The sequence below is a fragment of the Mus caroli genome, unplaced genomic scaffold (genome assembly GCF_978045245.1).
Source record: "Mus caroli unplaced genomic scaffold, Mus_caroli_1 scaffold_18, whole genome shotgun sequence".
NCBI classification, from domain to species: Eukaryota; Metazoa; Chordata; class Mammalia; order Rodentia; family Muridae; genus Mus; species Mus caroli.
In genome coordinates, this window is record NW_028227273.1 from 19,648,201 (window position 1) to 19,672,477 (window position 24,277).

A 24,277-nucleotide genomic window follows, 5' to 3' on the forward strand; every position below is an offset into this window, starting at 1 on the left:
TGCCACGGTGACTGCTCGTCAGAGATCATCACCCCTAACACACTCTACAAGACCCCCTGTGTCTGAACAAGGTTTAAATAAGCAGTGTTCAACAAAGCCAAGAACCAAATTTGTCTCCTAACTAATTTGGCATTTATGGCAACTCTTGCAAGTAGTTCTGATGCTTGCTAATACAGAGGAGAATTTCAAGGAGGAAGTGAATATAGAAAGATGGATATAGTGTTCCCAACACTCTCCACTGTCTTGCTGAAGGATGAGGATGCTGCATTTATGTTCCTTCATTGAACCAAATTAACTAACTAAGGGGCTGCTATAAAAAAGGAGAAGGGACCAGCTCTCCCAACTACCACAGGTGCTAAGGGGAGGGGGCATCACCCCTGCACCCACACCATCTCAAGGCAGATGAGTGGAGTGGCAGGGCCAGCTCCCCTGTGCTCTTTTTGCCCTTGAGGATAGCTCACCTACTCCTCACCCTGCCCCCTCACTGGCTGCAGCACTCAGGAGAGTGACCCTGCACCTTGCCTGGCCAGTGCAGTTGAGCTGGCTCTGGAGGCATGGGTGCGGGTGAGCAGGCAGGAGGGCATGTGAACAGGAGAGCTCAACCTGCCTCCTGCCTACCTGGGTAGTGGGTGGCTTCGAGCTGGAGCAGTGCTGGAGAGCTCACTCTGGTGGTGTGGCTAAGAGAGAGGCAGTGAGCTGACCAGTTCAGCTACCACCCAAGCCCAGATCCAAGGCTCTGAGTAGACCCACCCCCAAATCTTCATCATCTGTGAAAGATTGGGATGTGTTGACCCAAAGATCCAGGATCTCCATGACACAGGGCTTCAACAGGATAACTCTGAGGACTCCTGATGAGGATTCATTATTAAAGGTGTCACAGAAACTAGAAGCCTGGAACTCGATCAAATGACTCATTGCAATGAAGACTTGCTAGTGAAGATGTGTGGACAGAGAATATATTGTAGGACACACTGTGACATTCTACAGCTTCCACGATGAGATGTTTTCTATGCTTTGTGTGTCTGTCTGTCTGTGTGTGTGTGTGTGTGTGTATTTATTTGAGGGGGAGGTTTAAGGACAAAGAGCAGTTGAGGGCATGGAGAGATAATCCATCCTGGGCTGCAGGATGTGAAATCCACAAATAATCATTTAAAAAGTTTTTTTTAATAGAGTTTTATAACCTCACATGCGGAGGTGTGAATAAAAAGTCTTCCTAGGAATTAGGAAACACATTTTCCACAAAGTGACAGTGGACTTTGGTCACTTCCCCCCACTCTGCATTGCTAAATCACATGGTCCATTTTGGTCTTCTTTTGCCTGAAAGTCATGCTTCGTTGAATCTGTATCTGTCTCCCTCCTTAAAGCCTCTTTTTTTTGGGGGGGGGGAGCTCATCCACAGCCCAGCTCTCCTCCTTCATATGTGAATTCTTCCCTTCCCTCTGCTGGCTCCTACCCATTTCTTCACTTGTATGTGTCTCGAGGCCTAGGAGGTCTTCTCTTTTTCAGGAATCCTTCCTCTTGAGTGACCTCAGTCTCATGGCTTCAAACACTATTGCACTGCTGATGGCTCTAGAGCCCAGAGCTCACCCCTCAAATTTATATATTAATATAGAATTGATTGGATATCTATACTTGAGCAGGCACTCTCAGATTGAAAATTGAACATGTCATGTGGAACACCTAATCTCCACAGAATCTGCTCCTTTGGGCCTCAACACCTGCTATTACTTTGAATTCGATCTCTTCTCATAAATATTCCAAAGTCAGTGACAGTGACGCGAGGAAACTACTACTCCCCTTATTTAAAATCATCCATGTTTGGAACTCCACGCACAGCCTACTTTGCAATAGTTCTGGGGATTTAACAAGCTATGCCTTTGACTTACTTATCATTCCCACCATTAGCTTCCTCGCTAGAATGAAAGTAATCCCACGAGAGCGGAAATTTCTAGTTTTTATACATGTGCTGTACCTATTATGCAGGCTCCTACCAACTCAACATTAAATGATTGGGATGAATGAGTACATAAAGGAATGATTCTGACTTGAAAAGAAAAATTATGACTTCTCACTGTTTTGTGGTTGCTGCTGTTGTTGTTCATATATTAATCACAAAGAGATAGGGGGTTCAGGATGACCATGAAATGTCAAGTTATGTTCTGAGACTCTCCCAAAGAAGTTACAGGGAGCAATGTTAGAGAGGCCGGGGAGAAGGATCAGGAAGGCGTGGGGCCTTTTGTAAGCTGAAGGACCTAAGAACTGGGACAAAGAGGGCCCCAGCATAATTCTGAACATACTGCTCACAGATGGGCAGAAACACTTGGTTTCTGAATCTCAGAGGAGGCAGTGGGCCTTCAGGAAAATACTGCATGAAGATCAGGTCTCTACCAAAAATTACAGGAAAAAATTATACATGTAAATATAAAGTCTAACAAGAAGCATGGTTCTTCTTCCCATAGCTGGGAGAGGTATGTGAACACTTGTAGCCAGTTAATTATGGCAAGATACATTCTGCCAGCGAGGGACGGAAACAGGGCTAGGTGGGAATTAGTGGGCTGAAGTGCTAATGTAGTTTCAAAGGCAGTTCTGAGTTAGTTGGATGGACTCCAGTCCTATTTATAACCCAAACACTGGGGAAATTAACCCTGACTTTAAGAGAAATGAGCTTCATTACACATCCAAAGGAAAATTTCCTGTGGAATGTAATTATATCTTATAAACATATATATTAATAATACAGAATATGTTGGCCAAAGGTTTTTATTTGGCTTGCCATGCAATGAGTGTTTTTAGAATAAAAATCTTGGGCGTTCTGATGACATACTTACATGTTTAAAAAAATCCAGGATAGATGAACATATTCTGTGGTGGATACTATCAAAATTTCAGGCATAGTTCGGGCTGAAAAGATGGATCAGTGGATAAGAACGCAAGCTGCTCTTTGAAAGGGCCTGGGCTCAATTCTCATTACCAATACAGCAGCTCACAACAGTCTGTAACTCCAGTCCCAAGGGAACTGGTGCTCTCTTCTTGCCCCCACAGGCAATCTGTACACATGGTACACAGACGTACACACAGAAAAATCAATCATACATGCAAAATTTTTGGAAATTCAAGCATGGCCTGATAAACTTCTTGCCTTGGCCAAGAAGCAAGTCAGAAGAGTATAGTGGTCAGTCTAGGTCCCTCATATGTTTGTATGGAGCATGCTGCTTACTGACTTCCCAAGAGAACTTTCCATGGCAGGCTCTCCACAACACAGGGCTCCCTCCAACACAATTGCCACTTCTTCCTTTGATGCAGCCATGTCAAATCAGTGTCCCATTTATTGAATAAAATATAATTTGTCAGATATCATCTGGCTCATAAATAGACTTGACTACTTGTCTATTTTTATTAGCAATACTGATGATGTACATTTTGTCCACACTATTAACCCTTGAAAAATATTACCTTAGGTAACTCCTAAACGCTGACTTACTGATACATAGACAACACACATTTTAAAGCCATTGAAATTAGACTCAAATTGCGCTCCCCCAGAAGGACTGGGGTGTTTTATACTCCTAGTAGCAGCAGAGACAAGGGACTCAGCCACTTTGAGAATACTTGTACCAAGTTGTCTTATAAAAACTGCTGCACACACTTGCCCTTCATGTGGGTCCTGAACAACTGGAGCAGCAGCTATCTCAAAAGCTGTTGTCTGTAGGAGGGATATATTCTACTAGCTGGGCTGCCTTATCTGGCCTCAGTGGGAGAGGAAGCACCTAGCCTCACAGAGACTTAAAGTGCTGGAGGGTGGGGGAATAGCCAGGGGGCCCCCACCCACAAGAGGAGGAGAGAAAGAAGGGAGGGGGACTGTGAGAGGGATGACCAGGAGGGGAGCAGTGAGTGGGATGTAAAGTGAATAAGCAATCAATGAATCAATCAATCAATGCTGCACACTACAATCCACAACAGTACTTCCTCAGCTAACTGAACTAGGAGTGAAAAGGATGGTGGACCACTCAAGGCTCTGACAGAAGATCATTCTTGAAAATGGTCGAGGTAGTTTGAGTAAATCTGTCTCCCCTTCGATTTCTTCCTGTCTGATACTTTGGTTACGGCAACAAGAAAACTATCACTACCCCTCCCTCTGATACACTGATGCTTCGTGTGAGAGACACAGCTTGGATGCTTGCTTCTGGTTCCACTACTGACAAGTTGTTAATGCACTAAGAGACAGGTGAGCTGGGGACTGTTCTCTAGATGACCCCCGAATACACAGAATGTTCTCGAATGATAAACTGGTGTCGAGAGAGAAAGAGTGTGTCAGGAGAAAATACTCCTGTGTATAAGCTGGCCAAGCTGCCTTGAACACCTCATACAAGCCACAGTCAACTCTCAATGCTAGATACGTAGGATACCTTGGAGAAGTCCTTTATTTAAAAAAAATCAGCTCTTAAAAGCCCTCAGCTGGGATGAGAAATTAAGCTGTGTTTGCTTGGTTGGGCCATTAGGAGGACAGTTTTGTAAAAATGAGGAATTACTGTTCAGAACCACGCACCCAGATTAAATTATCCACCACTGGTACAAAGACTGTACTGTACTCTCCTCGTTTCTCTGTCCCATTCATATGGCACTGGAAGACACACTTTGCAGGGAGCTAACCCTCATGAAGGCAAAAGCAGAGCTCCCACTCAGCAGGTACAAAGATTGCCTCAGACTGTACCATGTTTTGGTCCTGAGGCAGGAGGTGATGCTCACCCTCACAGTGGTCTCCAAGTACAGATGCTCTGTAACCCTGGTTGCACACACACTGGAAGGAGCCCTCTGTGTTCCTGCACTGCCCGTGAGAACAGAGGTGACGGTGCTCGCATTCATCAATATCTGTGAGAAAAACAGCACAGAGGAACCCATCATTTGCCTCAGAATAGGTACGGTGGTAGTTTCTGGTTTACAGTTGAGCAGGGCCTTTCATTAAGCGATGTGCACTGAGCTCAAATTAAAGGTCATTCTACAATAGGGGGAATTCTGAAGAGCTCAAAAATGTAAACTGCCTGGACATGTAGGGTTCACTGTTTAAACATAGGTAGCAAATACTTTGCTGTAATTTGCGATACATTCACTTTTAATACTGGGTTTGGAAGTACACAGGCTTATAACAGCCTAAAGCAAAGGACCCTAAGTTATAGTACACAGGCCAAATCTAACCTGCTAGATCTAATACCACTGCATTTAATACCACTCTGGATAGTCTCACATTTGGTTTATTACAGAAAAGATTTGTTGACCTCTGTTCTGAAGTAGTGCAAGCACATATACATCATCATTTTCTTGCATTTCTAATCTATCTATTGGGCTCTGGGCAACTAACTAGGATTCATTCCTTGATATGTTTATTCGTCTATTCTCATCTATTCTTCATCTCCTTAAAAAAAAGATATTCTGGTCAAATCTAATAACGCCCCCCCCATATCATTTGCTACTCCACACTGCTACTCATTCCTGCTGGAGACACACATCCTCAACTTGAGTATCATTTGTTTCAGTCACATGATCCTGAGTTCAGACACTTACCTGACATGTATCATAGCTACATTTATATGACACAGAATATACTGCATGAATCCAAATGCTTTGCCTTCATTGTTACATTGAAATAACAGACTTCCTGGGGCAGCGGTTGTGCTTAGCACATTCTTTATGACGTTTGAGATAACTTCTTGCAGGAGGTTGGCACTCAGATCACATTAATTGTGAAGATTTTTTTTTTTAACATTTGAAAGCATTCTCTCTCTCTCTCGCTCTCTCTCTCTCTCTCATTTTTGCCAGTGTTTCTATAAGATGTAACACACATATCCCACAGGAATCTGGCTCATTTTTCTCCCCCCCCCCAGGTAGTCATATCTTTGATTAGATGATCAGAGCATTCAGCCACTAAAGTAGTTTTTTTCCATGTTGATAATCTGGCTCAGAGGTGGTTCTGAACATATCTGACTCATCACTGAATGGGACCCAAGAGGCTTTGCAAAGGTCTCTGAATGTGGTAGCCTCTATCCGCTCATTTATAAGTAAATGGGTTCTGGGATTATAAAGATAAAAATAGCAAGAGGGATTCTGGAACAAGTTGCTTAACTTAGCCATGTCTATGCATGTGCTTGTGTATGTCCTGCCATTGCGCGCTCCTAGAGTGGTTAGGCCCTTGATGTTCTAGCAAGGGATGCCTGCAGAAGGCTACAGCAGTCATAGAGATGCCTCTGGACTTATCATCAAGTACTCTTGCTTCTCTAACACTATCAGTGGATGGGTTTGCTAATGGATGGGTCTTTATCTCTGAGAACAGGGGCACATTATTTCAGTGTACCAAAATCAGCCTTAAAAATACTGAAGCTAAATACACACTGAAATTATTAACATGCTATAGCACAATGCCAGGCCAGTATAACAACGTCCTAATTGTGAAACCCCATGAAAGGTCAGAATTAATTTAAATTCTTAAATGGAAGTGACTTTATGTACTAAGGAGTTACATAGACAGCAACAACCTTTCTTCCTAATTCTGATGCTTGGCCACCAATACCTTATTTTTCTACTTTAACTCACTTCATTTTGCTTTATTGGCTTGTCTGACTTATGTGGAATTACATAGGTTTCTGACACTATACCGACATAGGCCAGGTCACTCACCCTGGTCTCAGTAGTTCACCATGCCACGCACACCTACCTTCGCATTGGTCTTTAGCCGCTGACAGCTGATAGCCCTGTCCACAGGTACACCGGAAGGAGCCATCGGTATTTCTGCACTGCCCATTCATGCATAGATTCCCTTGTTGGCATTCATCAATATCTGTTAACATAAATGAGGACAATTAGTTTTCTGAAAGAGTCTCACCCACAGGAGAAAAATGGTAATCCTGACAATGTGGTCTGGGCTTATTGCCATAAAACAGTAGGACTTTGGCTAACCACTAGAAACTTTACCAACCCAGTATATTGAAATGTGTAAGTTCAATGATTCCAAAAGCAAGTTACAGCTCTGCACAATCTTACTCTAATACTTCAAATAAAGCATAAAGGTGACATAACAGCTTAGAGTTGAAAATGGAAGGCAGACAACAAAGCACACAGTAACAGCTACTAGATTCTGTAGGCCCGCTCTACCGTATGAAAGACAGAAACAAAGCAAGCAGGGGTAAACAAATACGAATCCGGGCACGTACAGAAGGCAACAGAAGAATACACTTTCTTTATAACTTCAACGGTAAGGTCAAAGAGTTGTGTTAACTAAGACTAATCTCTTTCTCAAAGTAACACTAAAACCATCAACCATGGGAGGTATGTGACAGATGATGATAACGGGAGACTGAGAGAAAGTGGTGCTTGAGGATTTAATATAGAAAGCATCCAGTGATCCAGGCACAGGCCCGCAATTCCAGCATTTGGAGAGGTTGGACAAGGAAGACCATGACTTCCATCTCTGTGGAGACACAGTGAAACCTTTCCTCAAAAAAAAAAAAAAAACCTAAACAAATATTGCATGTTTTCTTTCATATTACGAATCTAGCTTTCTTTCTTTCTCTCTTTCTCTGTATATATGTATTTCTATGTATACACACATAGACATGCACATACGAGTGTGGATTTAGGGCATAGATGTAGAGATGGGAGGATGGCAGTGATCTCAAAGGGGGTAGAGGAGAAACCAGAGAGAGAGACAGAGTGTGCACCATGAAGCAGTAGAGAGCAATATTCTGGAAAGAATCAGAGAAAGGAGAGTAGAGAAAGGAGGCAGAAGGGAAGAGTGAAGTGTGCCAACAGAGTATGAAAATGTCACAGTGAAATCCATCTTTTTATACTGGCCAAACATCAAGTACAAAGTAAATGACCCTGGAAAAAAGAACAAAGAACCTTGACGAAAGTTAGCACAACTGAGAACAAGTTAACATTACAGAGAAATGCCACCAAGCATCAGTGCATGTAGAAGAAGAGAGAGGATGGCAGGAAAGCACGGTTTCATCTATTCCTTGGACATTTCTAGCAAAAACGGGTTTGTTTTCCACGTGGTTCTCTTTGTCTACTGTAAGGATGTATACTGCTTGTCAACTTGACATGATCTAGAACCATCTCAGTGACAAATCTCTCAGCACGTGTAGGAGGGATTGGCAAGATGAGGTCAATTGGGATGAAAAGGTCCACCCTAGCTGCCAAACTATATAAAGAGGAGACAGCAAGTCTATCCCCAGCATTCATCCACTCCCATCCCCCACCTGCTGACTGTTGATACAGCATGACCAGACATCTCGAGTGCCTACCACCAAGACTTCCCCATCTTGCTGGACTGTACTCTCAATCTCTGAGTCACAATAAGCCCTTCCTCTCTCGGGCTGCATTTTCCACGCCTTTTCCCCAGCAAGGCAGAAAGTAACAAACACAGCTACTGGGCTGGTCTGTCCTCATTGACAATTCTGTCTTGCTTCACCTGTATTATCCCAGCCTGAGCATGTTCAGCTGGACAGCCAGCAATCCATAAGAATTCATAATGATTACAAACATGGTACAATTGTTCTTCACCACCTAACCACAGGCCTCTGAGGGTAGGAAGAGAAGAGCAGATGCCAAAGTCTCCAGCCCTTGCTGACCTAAACTGCAACGTCTAAAGTGACTAAGGGAGCTGTAGAGAAGCCACCCACGTTCTGTGATAGACATACAACTGTTGCTTGGCTCTAAAAGCCAAAAATACAAAGGTACCAAAAAAATGCATCTGAAAGTGTTTACCAGCAATCCCTACATAGCCCTTTCCCTCCAGTATGATTGGCAGTTGCCTGTTACCTGAGCAAAGTTGGGTTTCTTGTTTTCTTTTGTTTTTTGTGTGTTTGTTTGTTTGTCTGTTTAAGACAGGATTTCTTTGTGTAACCTTGGCTGTTCTGGAACTAGCTCTGTAAGCCAGGCTGGACATGAACTCACAGAGATCCTCCTGCCTCTACCTCTTGAGTCCTGGGATTAAAAGTGTGTGCCCCCACCACCTGGCACAAAAATAAGCTTTTTTAAATTAAAAGAAATACCACTTAAGAACTAGAAATGGATATTGTCGTATTTAATAGTAAATAGTAATAGTGAAAAATATTCAGGACAGTTTATTGAATATTTCTAAGCCTACAGATAATTAATTTTAGCATAGAGGTTTTGTTTTTTAATAAGAGATCTGCCAAAATGTTTTTAGATTTTAATGAGAAGTTAGAAAAACTGTGACAATACATTGGAATATTATGGGGCCTTTACAAATGTTTGGAGAGTGAACAAGGGCATGTAAAATAGTATATAACATACAACTGACAAAAGGCAGATGAAAACTATGCATTTCACATACAGCATTCAAGAGCTGTGATATTTCTAAATCCACTACAAATTTACCTGCAGCAAGGAGCAAATATGCTTCAAGGAGAGGGACGGAAACAAACACAGGTAGCATGGTCCATTTTTAAGGCCAACCACGCAGTTCTGCTCATGGAGGAAGTTTAAACACAATGGGATGTGTGACCATGGCATTACCTTGACAGTGTCTATGGTCTGGTGTGGGGCTGTAGCCCCTGTGGCAGGAACACATGTAGGACCCTTCCAGGTTGGTGCAGGAACCATTAGTACAGACCTTAGGCTGCAGGCACTCGTCCACATCTTGCACGATGTTGCATAATGGAAAGAAACAAGAAGAGAGGGAAAGAGAGTGTGAATCAACCTTCAGAAGACCAGGCAGCTTCTTCAACTTCCCAGGTGTCCCAACTGGAACCACAGCTGTGCTGTTGTGTGTGCTGCTTCGGGGGCCTCATTCACTCTGACTGAAGAATGGACTGAATGATCTGAACAAGTAAATGTAAAAGCATGGAGGGCCTGCTGTGAGTGAGGCTGCAGGTGGGGATGGGGATCTTAGGACAGTATGTCCTACAGAATAAGGTCTCTCTTAGAGAAGGTCTGGGGACCATTCTGGGAGTTGATGGGTTCAGGAGGATGGGAGGCCCTTCAGACAAAAGCTAGTGACTCAGAGCCCAGAAAGATGCAGGGCCAACAAAGCCATAACTGAAGGAGGAAATTCTTACACACCTCTGTAGGGCAGTGAATTGGCATGATAAAAACCAGTCCAGGGATGCTTCTTGATAGGTTAATTGAGCAGCTAGAAGATAGCCCGTAGATTATACAAACAGAAACTACAAAGTAGAAACTACCACTTATGGAGCTGCACAGGATAGTCTCCATAATTGTAGCAAAATTAACAGGGGGAAGGTATTTCAGAGAGGAAGGAGCTGGCACTTAGAGAAGCTCAGTAACTCATTCAAGGTCACGGGATTAGAAGATTTTGATGGTTCTGGGGCTAGGGTGGTGATTTAATGGTTAAGAGCATTGGCTCTTCTAGAGGACCCAGGTTCAATTCCCAGAACTCATACGGCAGCTCACAACATTGGTAACTCTAGTTCCAGAGGACCAGAGGACCAGATGCTCAGTTTTGACCTTACAGGGTACTAGACCCACATGAAACACTCACACACATGAAATAAAATGCAATTTTAAAAAGAAAGAAAGAAAGAAAATGGTGGTTCTGAAATTTGAACCCAAAGCCCATTAAAAACAAAACAAAACATAACAAAACCCTTTAATTCGTTTCTGTCATAGACAAAGTTAAAACCAGTGAAAGAGATAGGATGAGTTTGGAGTATTTTTAAGTATTTGCTAGCCATATTTATATTGAAAGTAACTGTTTAAATTTTCACTTATTTCATTTAATAGCCAGCCATTGAGTTCTTACTAGAATATTGCTACTAAAAAGAAAGAGGACTGGAGAGAAAGCCCAACTGGTAAAGTGTTTGCCATACGAGTTTGAGGACCAGAATTTCAAATCCCAGAACCTATGTAAATGTTGGCAGGCATGGTGGCCTCCTGTAACCCTAGCACTTGGGAGGGAAAGACAGGGATTCTCTGAAAAACAGACAGACTACCAAAACCCAGCTCTGCATTCAATGAGATATGTTGCCTCAATATATAAAATCAAGACTGATTGCTGAAGACTCCTAGGATTAACCTTGGACTTCCACATACATGCAGACACATGTTTACATGTACATGTGAACTTTCATATACAGCCAAACCCAGTTTTGAATGCTGCTGCGTCCATTTGAATGCTCTTGGGTCAGTCACTTATAGTTGTTGTGGGAACATACATGGGTGTAGCATTGAAAATCTAAGAAGAAAAGCCTCAGAACTGATAAAATTCCATTTGTCACAGCAACTTAATCTAAGTATTCTTAGCCTATAACTTAATCAAAATATCTTTTTCCCCCCAAAGCCAGAGACACCAAGGATATCATAAAAAACCTACAGAATCTACTAACCTGGACCCATAGAGATTCACAGAGACTGATCTGCCAACCAGACAGTACACATGGGATTGACCTAAGCACTGAGCACATATGTAATAGTTACGCAGCTGGATCTTCATGTGGGACCCCGACAGCAGGAGCAGGGGCTGTCTCTGACTCCATTGCCTGCCTTTGGCTCCCTTTCCCCTAACTGAGCTGCCTTGTCTAGTCTCAATAGAGGGCTTGAAGTGCCTAGGTTGCAACTTGATATGGCAAGACTAGTTGATATCCAGGGGAGGCCCTCCCTCTTCTGAGAAAGGGAGGAGGAGTAAGGGGTGGGGGGAAAGTGAGAGGGACTGTGAGGATGGGGGGGGGAGCTGCAATCCTGCAGTTGAGATATAAAGTAAATAAATAACTTAATAGATAATTAAAATTTTATTTATTTGTTTGTTTATTTATTTATTTTTGATTTTTGGTTTTTCGAGACAGGGTTTCTCTGACAGCTCTGGCTGTCCTGGAACTCACTTTGTAGACCAGGCTGGCCTCAAACTCAGAAATCCACCTGCCTCTGCCTCCCAAGTATTTATTTTTATTTTAAATTGTGTGTGTGTGTGTGTGTGTGTGTGTGAGAAGAGAGAGCATGTGCACATGAGTGTAAGTGCCCACAAAGGTTAGATGATGCTCCCCCACAACCCTTCCCCCATCCTCTCCACCCCCACCCCACCCCCTAGTTGGAAATATAGGCAATTGTGAGCTAGGAGCAGAGCTTAGCTTCTCTGTAAGCGCAGTACACACAATTAACTTCCAAACCATCTCTCCAGCCTAATCAAAACATCAAAAATCACTAAGGCTCTTGAAAGCCTTCTTTCTTTTCATCTTTCCCTGTTCACCAACACAAGGCAGAGCATCAGCTGCCCAGCGGAGTCTTTGTCTTCATTTGGCAACCCAGAGCTCGGCTTGCTCTTATCTTCCTTGCATTTTACAAAGACTGTTTTCTCTCTTAAGGGAGAACTCAGAAATAAAGTTAGACTTAACACACGGCAGAGGCCCGTCTGTGAGGGTGCGCACCGTGAATTCCATGTGTGCACAGGAAGAAGTCACTGGCACTGCCCACGGAATTCACCGTTGCTTTCAAAAATAACCCTAATTACGGTGCACAGATCTGAGTTTCTAACAACAGAAAACAGCACTTCCAGGCTGCCTCATTCCCCACCCTTTCTTTGCTTGTGGGAACCGACTTTTGTAAACACTGAGAGCAAACAACTTGAAAGAGGATGCCAAGAGTTGGAGCCAGAGTAAATAGTGGAAAAGAACGAGCCTAGACACGGGCACGTAAATTCCAGACAGCAGCGAGAGAATGTCGTGTCTAGTATCTGGTTTGGTTTCAAAAATGTTAACAAGTTCAGAAATGTATGGACTCTCTGTTTAATTACTCATGCCCCAGAAAAAGTGATTTACAGAGCCATAGAATGCAACAGTGATGTCTATTCGTAAGGCCATATTTTATTTAAATTGCAGACACTGTGGATTGCCATGCATGGGATACTTACAATGTTGACCTTTTTTTTTTTTTTTTTTTTGAAAGCTACCACCATGATTAATGATGAAATAGAATGCTGTGTAATAGCTAGAGTAGTTTTTAAATGTCTATTCTTTACTTATTAGAGACAAAATTGCATGGAACCAGCCATTTCTTGTAGACATACCAGTTAGAGTCAATCAGGTCCATGGCCTTCATGGAGATTAAGCTCTATACCAGTTAGAGTCAATCAGGTCCATGGCCTTCATGGAGATTAAGCTCTAGAGGGAATAACGTGCAACAGAGAATTCCCCAAGGGATTTCTACAAAGAAGGGAGGTAGATAGAGAGCAGCAGGACATCAACGCTTAACTGAAACATGCAGAACAAAGCAAACTCCATAATCTATCTCAAAACCAGAATTCTTCTCTGGACCACAGAGCCCTACATCCAGCTAGTCAGCCTACTGAACACTGCCTACTCTCTCATAGGAACCTTATAGTCTTCACAGACAAAACTGACTGCATCTCACCTTTCCTTTATGGCAAGGACAAGCATGTGTGGGTCTTGATGCCAACAGAAGGTTAAGGCACCATACTTCTTATTTCTAACCCTTAGGATAGTCTCCCACCAACATACCACAGGAAGCAAGATAGATTCTGCCAACCCACCATCTTCCCCTACCAGGATTACCTCATTTCTACAATAGAAGGAAGTAATCATGTCTTGGTTTCCCATATTAGACTTCAAAGTTCATGTTACTATAGCCTATGGTCATGCAGAACATACATATTACCCAAATTCTTCCAAAGCATTTGCATAATGAGTTCCAATAGTCTTAGCTTTTTATCTCAGGATAGGAAATTTATCAAAAAAAAAAAAAACATAGACAAATGGATTCCACACTCCACATGAGCTGTTAGGGTTTACCAACTTAGTGTCTACCATTTAGTGAATTAAGCTGAATTTCTCAGAGTAAGAAAATGTAGGGGTTTTTTTCCCCCTTAGGTTTACCAGGTTAATTATCTACAAGGTCAGAAGTTCTGGCTATAACAGCTCAAAGATTTATGTAGACATCTCATTATGCTATCACCAGTTCCAAATTGATCCTTATCAACTGCAGAGTCCTGAGAGATTGAGAAATGCTTTGTTCACACTAGGGATACCAGGCCAGCAGGGTGTGTTACTTGAGGCCTCTACTACCCAGAAATGACTTGTCCTTAATAAACTCTGGCTGGCTCTTAGAGCATTCTTTTTCCTTTTAAAAACCTTCTACATCTTGTTTGAACCAAACATTCTACAACACTTTGTCAAGATTAGCACGCAGATCAGTGGTGGGTAAACGCCCCCCCCCCTCCAACTTCTTTTCTCTTTCTGGGAAGATGAGGGCATGCACCTCCCTCAGCCCTCTGGCAACTTTCCATTCCCCACAATTTCACCAAGATGTCTCCCAGCTGACTGGCAGTCCCACCTTGCTAATTCTTACTGCCTTGGGATGTAATTCATGTGAGTCAGGAATGCCTTTTGAATGTTCCTAATATCTTCAGAACATATTGCCTCAAATCCCTGATTGTTGGGCATGAGCTACCAGGTGCAGAGAGGCTCAGGAGGCTCTCTCCTCCCATTCATGCTCTCCTTGGACTAATCTGAGTCTTACACATCACCTGTCAGTTTCTTGGAACTTGCTAGAATTTGTCCCAGAGCAGTAATCTACATGCATTATTTCCTGTATTCTCAAGGAGATGAATCTGTCAACAATATGAGGCAATCATTTCTCTGAATCCATCCAACCACAATTAATTCCTTAGTCACCCACATAGACTTCAGGCAATGTAATCCTTTTGAACTAAAAACAGGAGTGCCATATTCCAGTAATAAAGTCACATAAATGCAGAGGCTAACCACCCCCTCACCCAAATGTGTCCTCAATGCAGTGACCCCTAAACTCTTCGCCATGGGTTATTTTTCATAGGAAAGATAGGAGAATGTATTTGACAGGAAACGGACCATGGAGAAATGAGACACAGATGTTGATTGTGCCAACATGGTGAGGCCATCTCAGCTGTGCTGAAGGTGCAGCAAATCCCAGGAGCTTAGGCCCTGTCAATTCTGATGAAGTTTAAAAAATATGAAATAGTAAGCTGCTGACAAGAACCTGCTACACAACTGACAGAGAATCACTCTTCTTTTTAGAACTTGAAAGGAGCCAAGACTCTCTCCATCCTACACAAGCAGCCAAGGATGACCTCAGAAAATCAATCCTTAACTGCATTCATCCAGCCACAGGCTTCCTACCCCACTCACTTCCCAAAGGAAGACTGCTACTCTCCAGGGAAAGGTTGCCATGGTTAAGGATGCTGCAGAAGTACTTCCAGAACCCCTTAGCTATCACTGGCAGTTCACAGAGGCTGATTCCAGCTTCGTCCTTCCTATGAAGATTTTAATTCCCATAACTGTTGCTTTTATATGGCTTTGCTCATTAATTTGCTGAGTGTATATGAGGGGTGCCCATGATTTTATACAAATTTGTAGACAAAGGACCCGAGATTTTGTTTCCATCCTGTTTCTTACTACATGTGGCTTCCAATAAGATGATTAATCTGTTTGAGACTCAACCCTTGTATCTGTCCCACGGGCTGATGGCTGTGGAGGACCAAGTGAGAAACTTGCTCAAGTCAAAACTATATAAAGAGACATTTCTATTCTTGGTCACACAGCTGTAGTTTCTGTCTCCAAAAGCAAAATTTTTTTCCCTAAGGAGGTGAAATAATTCTACATTGAAATCATTAAAATACTAAAGAAAAACTGGAAGAAAACAACAGAAGACAGAAAGTCTTCCCATGCTCATGGGTTGGCAGAATTAACACTGTGGCAACAGCTGTAGTAGTAAAAGCAAACTGAATACACAATGCACTTCAAACTACATCTTTTTACACAACTAGAGATAAATTCTAAAGTTCATATGAAAGTGCCAAGAACCACAAATAATCAGGTCAATCCTAAGCAGAAAGAGCAATGATGTGGCTACCAACAATAGCTGATCTCAAATTATACTACAGAGCCATTGTAACAAAACTGGTATTAGCATAAAAATGTATGTAGGCCAATGGAACAGACTGGAAGACATTGAAATCACCCACATAATGACAGCCCCAAAGGTTTGACAAAGATGCCACAAACACGATTAGAGAAGAGAGCCTCCTTAGGAATGTTGGGAAACCTGGATATCTACAAGTCGGAGAAGGAAGCTAGATGCATATCTCTCACCATATCTCAGTTCAGAACAGATCAAAGACTTTCTTGTAAGACCTGATACTCTGAAACTGTTAGGAGAAAACATAGAGAAAACATTTCAAGACATAGCCATAGCCAAGGATTTTCTGAACAGGGCCCCAATAGCACAAGTAACAACCCCAAGAGTTGACAAATGGTATTTTACAGAATGATAAGGCTTCAACATAGCAAGAGAAATAATCACAAAAATAGACTACCTACAGAATTCTGAGAAAAATATCTTTACCAACCATACATCAGACATTAGATTGATACCTAGAATATATGGAGAAGTACAAAACTTAAATCGAAAAATACCAGTACTTCATCCAATACATGGGGCCAATGAAATGACTAGACAGCTCTGAAAAGAAACACAAATGGCCAGTGGATACTTGAAAAGGTTTTAACACCCTTAGACACAGAGAAATAACACTGTCTTGAGATTCCATCTCACCATCTCACCAGAAAAGAAATGACCATCAAACCTGGTGAGGATGTGAGGAAAGAGGCTGGTGAGGATGCCAACTGATACAGACTCTGTGGGAATCAATATGAAGATTTCTCACAAGACTAAAGCCAGAATTACAGGATGGCTCAGATAGAACAGTCCTGTGTATATGTCCAAATCAATCTAAGACAGGTAGAGTGAGTGCCCATTCGTGTCTACCACTGAACTACTCATAATAGCTGGAAATTGCAACTAGCTCTGATCTAGGCCAACAAGTTAACCAATAAATGTAGCTATATACGCATGATCTTTTATTTAGTCATAGAAAATGAAATTGTAGAAAAATAGTGGAGCCAAAAGTCATTTTGTTAAGCAAAATAATCCAGACTCAATAAGACATATATGAGATACCTCTCTCTCTCTCTCTCCCTCTCTCTCTGTGTGTGTGTGTGTGTGTGTGTGTGTGTGTGTGTGTATGTGTGTGTTTAAAGAGGACCATGAAAAGGGAAGGAAGAAATCTTAAGTGAAGGACAAGGTGGGGGGTAATTAAATATATATCATATTTATAGACATATTATTTATAGACATATATAAAATAAACAAAATAACAAAAACAAAATCTGTTAGCCCCATGCACCTAAACATTATCAGGAAACCCATCCCTTTGCCTGGTAAATTAAACAAAATAATAGAGTGGTGAATTTTGTTGTTTCCGCACTTTTGTGTCTTCTCTCACATCCATGGACACACAGTCCAGAGCTCACTGCATTGATTAGAAGACTCCTTTGCTATACAATGAGCAAAGCATAAGGCTGGTGTTTATTCATCTACTACATTAAGTCAAAAGGCTTCTGTAGCACCGAGTCTTCAGTTTCAGAGCCATGTAGAAACAGGCACACATGCCCCAAAAGCTATCTCTGAGACACAGATTCTTAACACAAGTTGTAAACCATGTGTTCTCTATGTTTATTCTACTAGGGCTCTGAGCCTGGTCAAGACTGTGAATGCTAAGCTATTCAAATGCCACAGGCCAAACCACACTGAGAAGGCTTTCTTGGGAGCTAGGCTGTTAGCCCAAAGAGATCAACAAAGAAGTAACACTCTGATAAAGTTCAGGCAACTGATGCTCCTAAGTTACATGGTCACAGACTCAACTGTAAGGAAGACATTAAAATGAACCTAAGGGTGGGACACACACTGCCAAGAGCTAAGCATTCTGAGGCGTGAGGGTGTGCATGCAGAAGAATGGGTGGAAAGAGGAACCGTAGCACTAATATAAAAGCCCAACCTATCACAAAGCCCAATGGTCATTAGGAATCATTAATGAGCCCACAGAGATGTATCTCAATCCCTAAGATGTATACCCTATCCACATAAGAAGGCTAAAGTGTTAAGATGAAACCACACAATTAGTTCATATAAAAAAGGAGAGATGGCTCAGCAGTTAAGAGCACTGACTGCTCTTCCAGAGGTCCTGAGTTCAGTTCCCAGCAACCACATGGTAGCTCACAACCATCTGTAATGGGATCTGATGACTTCTTCTGGTGTGTCTGTAGACAGCTACAGTGTACTCGTATAAATAAAAATAAATAATATTGTGAATAAAATATAGGGTGTAAAAAATAAATAAATAAAATTTAAAAACCCATAGAGCTAGAGAGAGAGAGAGAGAGAGAGAGAGAGAGAGAGAGAGAGAGAGAGAAAGAGAGAGAGAGAGAGAGAAAGAAAGAAAGTTTCAATAGTAGGGGAAGAGTAAACACATGCCATGGGGTTGAAGAAAGCCAAAGTGGCACAGTTATTTAAAGAACAGAGAATGTGACATATTCACTCTATACAGGACTGCTGTGTTTCATATTTCAGGATAACTGTCATAAAGAGACAATACGGCTGGGGAGTTCTACTTATTGAACCCAATCATATGTCAGACCAAGTGCTTCATATCCCTTATTCAATTCTGGTGATTTGTATGGCTATATAAAGGTGTTTCAATCTTTCCTTGGTACTTTACAGATAATGAAACTAAAATTTGAAGGGGTCACGTGGCTCAACTCCCATTTAATTTCAGAGAGACTTAAGAATGAACTGTCAGAGCAACCCCTGGGGAATAGCTCTCATCAGGCACTCCATAAGAGAAGTTGTTGACCTGTAAGCTGATGACCTGCCAGGCTGCCTTCCCTGGTTTCAACTGCCAGCGGGAACTGGCTCCAACCTAGAGTGATGAAACAGTCATTGAAGACTGAACCAGTCTGGCAACAAGAGCAGAGCAAAGGCCAGATCCAAGGAGCAAAGCATCAATGATAAGAGCAGCCATTGGGAGAGGAGTGAAATCTACGGCTCAGGAAGACGCTAGGGAAGGAGAATAGCAAGGAGAGTTGACAAAAGAAACTAAGAGATGATGTGCTAGGTAGAGCAAGGCCCCCACGGATGTCTGAAGTGAACAGTAACTGGTAAGAAAGGAAGCTCCCTGTGTCAAGCACAGGAACAAGACAGCCCCCACCCCAGTCAATACCACCCAAGGCTCACCTATCATGACATACATTCTTTCTCCATTCATAAACCAGGAGCTGTGTTGATAGGTAGGTAGCATCAGAGTGTCCTGTACAAACCCAGGCAGGTCATGAATGACCTTAACAAGTTCAGCATTCACTCAGATTAAAAACATATTAACAAACAAATCCCTGAGAATATAAAGGCTAGAATAGATTCTTAAATTAATTTTTAGTTAGCAGGCCAGATAAAAAGTTCCTTCATGTCATTTTCATCCACCTCAAGTCTTTGTGTGGATATAGTTTTTTTTTTCTTTTTAATTTTTAAAGGAAATTCTTTTTTAAAGATTGATTTATTTTTGTTTATCTATATGAGTGCTTTGCCCACAAGCACTCATATAGTTGGATGATGTATGTGCAATGCCTTAGGAATCAGCAGAGGGAGCTGGATCCCCTGGAACTGTAGTTACTGATGGTTGGGAGCCTCTGCATGGATGCTGGGGACTGAAGAGAAGTCCTCTGCAAGAGCAGTATCTGCTCTAATCACAAGCATCTCTCCAGCCCCAAACAGCCATACTTAATGAAGTCTTGTAACAGAAAAAAAGTCTAATTGACATGCAAGTAGACCAGTTATGAAAAAAAGGCCAATTTAATATTATGTAAGATGTCAGATTTGTTTGAATCTATTAGTATTTAAAAATAGACTATGAAAGGAGACCACTAATGTCCTGAAACACCACAGTCTTGTGGTTAGGGACTGTCTTCTCTAGAGATGGCAACTAATGAGTGCCACACCTAGATTTTCTTCCAAAGAAATGTGTCTACAGGATATTTAATGTTCTTACATAAAAATTTCAATTAAAAAGGAAGAAAAACAGGCAAATGAGACTAGAATAACTTATCTGAACTCTTAAGATCTTTAAAGAAACAAATATCAAGGTGGTAGGATAGATAGCTCAGGAGTTTATTTGCCAAGATGAAAGACCTGAGTTTGATGCCCGGAACCCACATGGACGGAGAGCGTTAGCTCTCACAGGTTGTCCTCTGACCTCTGTCTGGATACCATGACACCCTTACACATGCATGTGCACACATATATGCAAATGAGACAAATATATTTATAATAATTTTATATCAAATAGAGCCACTGGTAACTATTAAGAGAGATATAAGTGATTAGTGGAGAATATCTTATAAGATGTTGCCTGAACAGTCTGAGCACCAGAGTCTCATCTTTAATACTCCCCATCTACTCCCTCTGTCCTTTAGATTCATTTTTCTTTCTTCATGAAACTCATAGTCATGGACTTCTGTGCATTTCATAGTTGAGCTGTTCAGCTGAACTCCAGAGAACAAGGACCCTGAGAAAAGGAACTCTATGTTGTTTATTCTCAAATGCCCGTTGCCCAGGAGGCACTAGAAATACTCACTGAAAGAACAAATAAACATATGCCTAGACACGGAACCATTTGCTCAACTCAAAATGCAGGGCAAGTTCTCCTGGGACTAGGGCAGTGGCTTGCAACCTTCCTAATGCTGCAGCCCTTTAATGCAGCTCCTCATGCTGTGGTGACCCCCAACCATAACTTACTTCATTGCTACTTCTTAAATGTACTTTTGCTATTGTTATCAATTGTAATGTAAATATCTGTATTTTCCAATGGACTTAGGTGACCCCTGTGAATGGGTCACTTGACCCCCCCCCAAAAGGGGAATGTGGCCCACAGGTTGAGAACCACTGGGAAAGAGGACTGTTTTGGGATTCGGTCTCAATATACACTTCAGGTTGGCCTGGAACTTGCTTTGTGTTTTAGGCTGTCCTCAAATTCATATTCCTCTTGTTTTACCCTCAGAGAAGCTGAGATTAAGACACGTGGGTACTCTAAATTGCTTGGCTAATACTGCACCTTCTAAAAAGCAATTTAGAGTACCCACGTATGGAGGTGAGAGCTGAAAAGTAAAGGCACAAGAAGGTAGAGCTCAGCAGTCATTAGCATTGTCCGAAACTTTTAGAATTCAACCCAGATTGCTCTCTGTCACAGCCCCCTACGTGTGTGTGTGTGTGTGTGTGTGTGTGTGTGTGTGTGTGGCATGGTGGCATGCACAAGATGAGTTGGCATGGAGACCAGGAAATTCTAAAAGGAGCAAATAATTCTTACTGACCCAAACCATCCCTAATAGGCATTGAAATAAAATATATCCATGGGTATATAGTTATCTGCTTTCATTCCCACTCATCTTTTTCAACCCTGGAAACTCTATTTCTAATGAAAAGATTAAGATGGAAAAATAGATTTCAGTAATCTATAAAAATCCCTCGTGGGAAATTGAAGAGCATGGCCAGTTTAATATGACAATGAAGGAGTGGTAACTCTATGTTGGAAGCAGATCTTGATCTATGTATTATAGAGCCTGACATTCTGCCCAAAGCAGGAGAAAGCACACTGCCTGTCCTTAATCATGGAAGACAGACAGCAAGGCAGACAAGGAGCACAAGTGTGACACTGGTCTAGCTGAGCAACAGACCGAACTATAAGAACTACAGTCCCATTGGTTGGAGCTTCTTGGGGATGTGGATGCAGATGGGGATGTAGATGGGAATGTAGATGGTGTTTTAGAATAAGGCAACTGTACCAGCAACAATGGCTACACCGTTATTTCTACTCAAGAAGCATTGCTTGCTTACTCATCAGTTTGAGTAGACACATAACATTAGTGAATCCACGAGTCAGGATGTGTTTGTACTCTTGTGAACTATGGTTAGTCAAGGCACAGCTTCTGGGTCGTACACACCAGTGTGTGAAAATGAGAACACCAAAAGAACTCGGAAACCTATGTCGGATGGGAAAACTAAAACCCAGTGCGCTTTCTGAGTAGCACCAATGACAGGGATCACTGCTTATCAATAAACAGTGAATGGACAGAAACCTTTTCTTCTTTTCCTCAAAGTTATACATCTCACAGTGCCATTGGTTGGAGCTTCTGGGGGATGTGGATGCAGACGGGGATGTAGATGGGAATGTAGGTAGTGTTTTAGGACAATGACAACTGTACCAGCAACAATGACTACACAGGTCCTGATGTCTGGTGATGAAGCCAAAGCTCTGACATTGGGGGTGCCTCTGTTGCCAACTAATCTTTGTCCCTCTAAAGCACCTGAATGTCTTCCCAGACTTCGCAGAATACAAATCAGCATGTGTGACTGAGTGGAAGGCCCCGCCTCCTCCATCCCCACATCGTGCAGCATGTTTTCTCTGTTCTCTGAGATCAACTACTTTGGCCTTATTCTGCACAATCAAGTTCATTTTTTCCTAAGCCTCTGGCACACATCTTGCCCTCTCAGAAATGGTCTGTCTCCCTTTCTTACCCATTTAAATGTTCATTAAGAAGTATTTGAGAGGACACTGTTTTATGATCCGTTTTGCCTCTCAATGTATTTCAGTATGTGAAACCATTGTGTGTGTGTGTGTGTGTGTGTGTTTACTACACAATTGGGGAGAAATTAAAGTAGGAACGAGTGATATGCTAAACTCATACATTCAAAGTTCTGGCATAAAGTAGAAAGATGTCAACTTCTTGAAAAAGAGACTTATTTTCTTAAATATTTATGTATCTAAGTATTTTCTTGCATGTAAGTATGTGAACCAAATGTATGCTGTGCTCTCAAGGCCAGATGATGGTAACGGAACCCTGGAACTGGGGTCAACTGGAGTAACAGGTTAATTGTAAGATGCCGTGTGGTTTGTGGAAACTGAACCAGTGTCCGGCAAGAACATCCTGTGCTCTTGACAACTGAAAACTTCTTCCCAGAACTAAGATCTCAGCTTGAAACAAAATAATCACAGGCAAACAGATGCACAAGGGCAGAGGACCCCAGTAATAGAGAGGCTGTCTCTTCTTCAGCTCCTCGAGTTCTACCTTGGTTTCAGCTCCGTGTGTGCCATGCCAGCTTCTGGCTGTGCCCTGCCTCTCTCTCTTCCACTCCATCTCACTACATCTTCTTCCCTTTAGTCCAATACTAGAAATTGAACACAGGAACTTACACAAGCTAGGCAAGAGCGCTACCACTGAGCTACGTCTCCAGCCATTTTGAGAGATCTTGCTAGGTACCCTAGGCTGGTAAACAACAATCTCTCTGCTTCTGCCTCCCAAAGAGCTGGGATTGTGGGCATACACTTCCCTTTCTATGTCTTTTCCTCTCCATCTTTCTTTCCTGTAATATTGACCATTTTGTTTTATTTCATTTAAGATCTTATTAGGGAGAGTTTGGGTCCCTCAGAACTATTTGCCCCTTCTAGAGCTTCATTTCTCCTGCACCAACTCATTCTCTTACATCCTCCATGATTAAAAATTACTCAAAACTTTTCTGAGAACCACAGTCATCTCTTAAATTTTGCTTTTATTTTCAAAGAAATGAAATCCTGATGGGGGTGTGGTGGTACCTACCAAGGCATTGTCCATTCCAGCCGCGGAACCCCTCTGTGCAGGGCACACACTGGTAAGAGCCGGGGGAGTTCACACACTGTTCTTCGGGACAAGTGCTTGGCTTCAGACACTCATCAATATCTGAAAAATTGGGAAGTTAGGTAGTGAACATTTTATCAGAAGCCCAACACAAGCACTGAATTTCATCACGAGAGTGAGAAAAAGATCTTATATTTCAGGAAAGAAGATAATTAGGTAGGGCTCTGGGTCTAGTGGCAAATATCCAACAGGAACACACAGATAAAGCTGGTTGCAGCTACACTTTGGAAGGGTGGCCGTTTCCACCCTGGGAGTCAGTGGGTTGTCTGGGGCCACACCGTGGACCAAATCTTTCAAGTGATAGCAAAGCTTGCCAGAAAGAAACACAAACAATGAGGATGAGAGTGAGGAGGCCACATGTCTATGCAGTGGACGTTTTCTCCAGAGACATACCGTCTCTTTTGCTTCCATAGAATAGAGGGCATTCTAGGATTGAGTGAATTAAGTATCATAGTAGATGAATTCTTAGGCGCATAAAGAGAAGGAGGGGAAAATGAACTCACCAGATACTGCAAAATTTTTCTAGAAGAGGTGATATGACTATTTGTGAACTCTCCCATTAAATGTCAGCTTTACTGTGTGCTGCTAAGTGACTTTATTAAATGTAATTCTTTTTTTTTTTTTTTTGAGAGAGAGAAACCGCTTTAAATATGGTTGACATTTTCTCAGAGGTACTCAGGTAGGTGCGCGCGCGCACA

General features: G+C 42.1%; 1 protein-coding gene across 5 annotated transcripts in view; it reads right to left on the reverse strand.

Moving 5' to 3' along the window:
- Ltbp1 (latent transforming growth factor beta binding protein 1) overlaps window positions 1-24,277 on the reverse strand; it is a 387,481-nt gene that overhangs the window by 71,372 nt on the left and 291,832 nt on the right. For all 5 annotated transcript variants that reach the window (XM_029471038.2, XM_029471037.2, XM_021185976.3 and 2 more), the window contains 4 exons: window positions 23,502-23,621; window positions 9,532-9,654; window positions 6,707-6,829; window positions 4,747-4,869 (listed from right to left, as the gene is read on the reverse strand). In XM_029471038.2, the coding sequence (XP_029326898.1) occupies window positions 4,747-4,869; window positions 6,707-6,829; window positions 9,532-9,654; window positions 23,502-23,621 (489 nt within the window). The remainder of the gene's footprint in view (window positions 1-4,746; window positions 4,870-6,706; window positions 6,830-9,531; window positions 9,655-23,501; window positions 23,622-24,277) is intronic.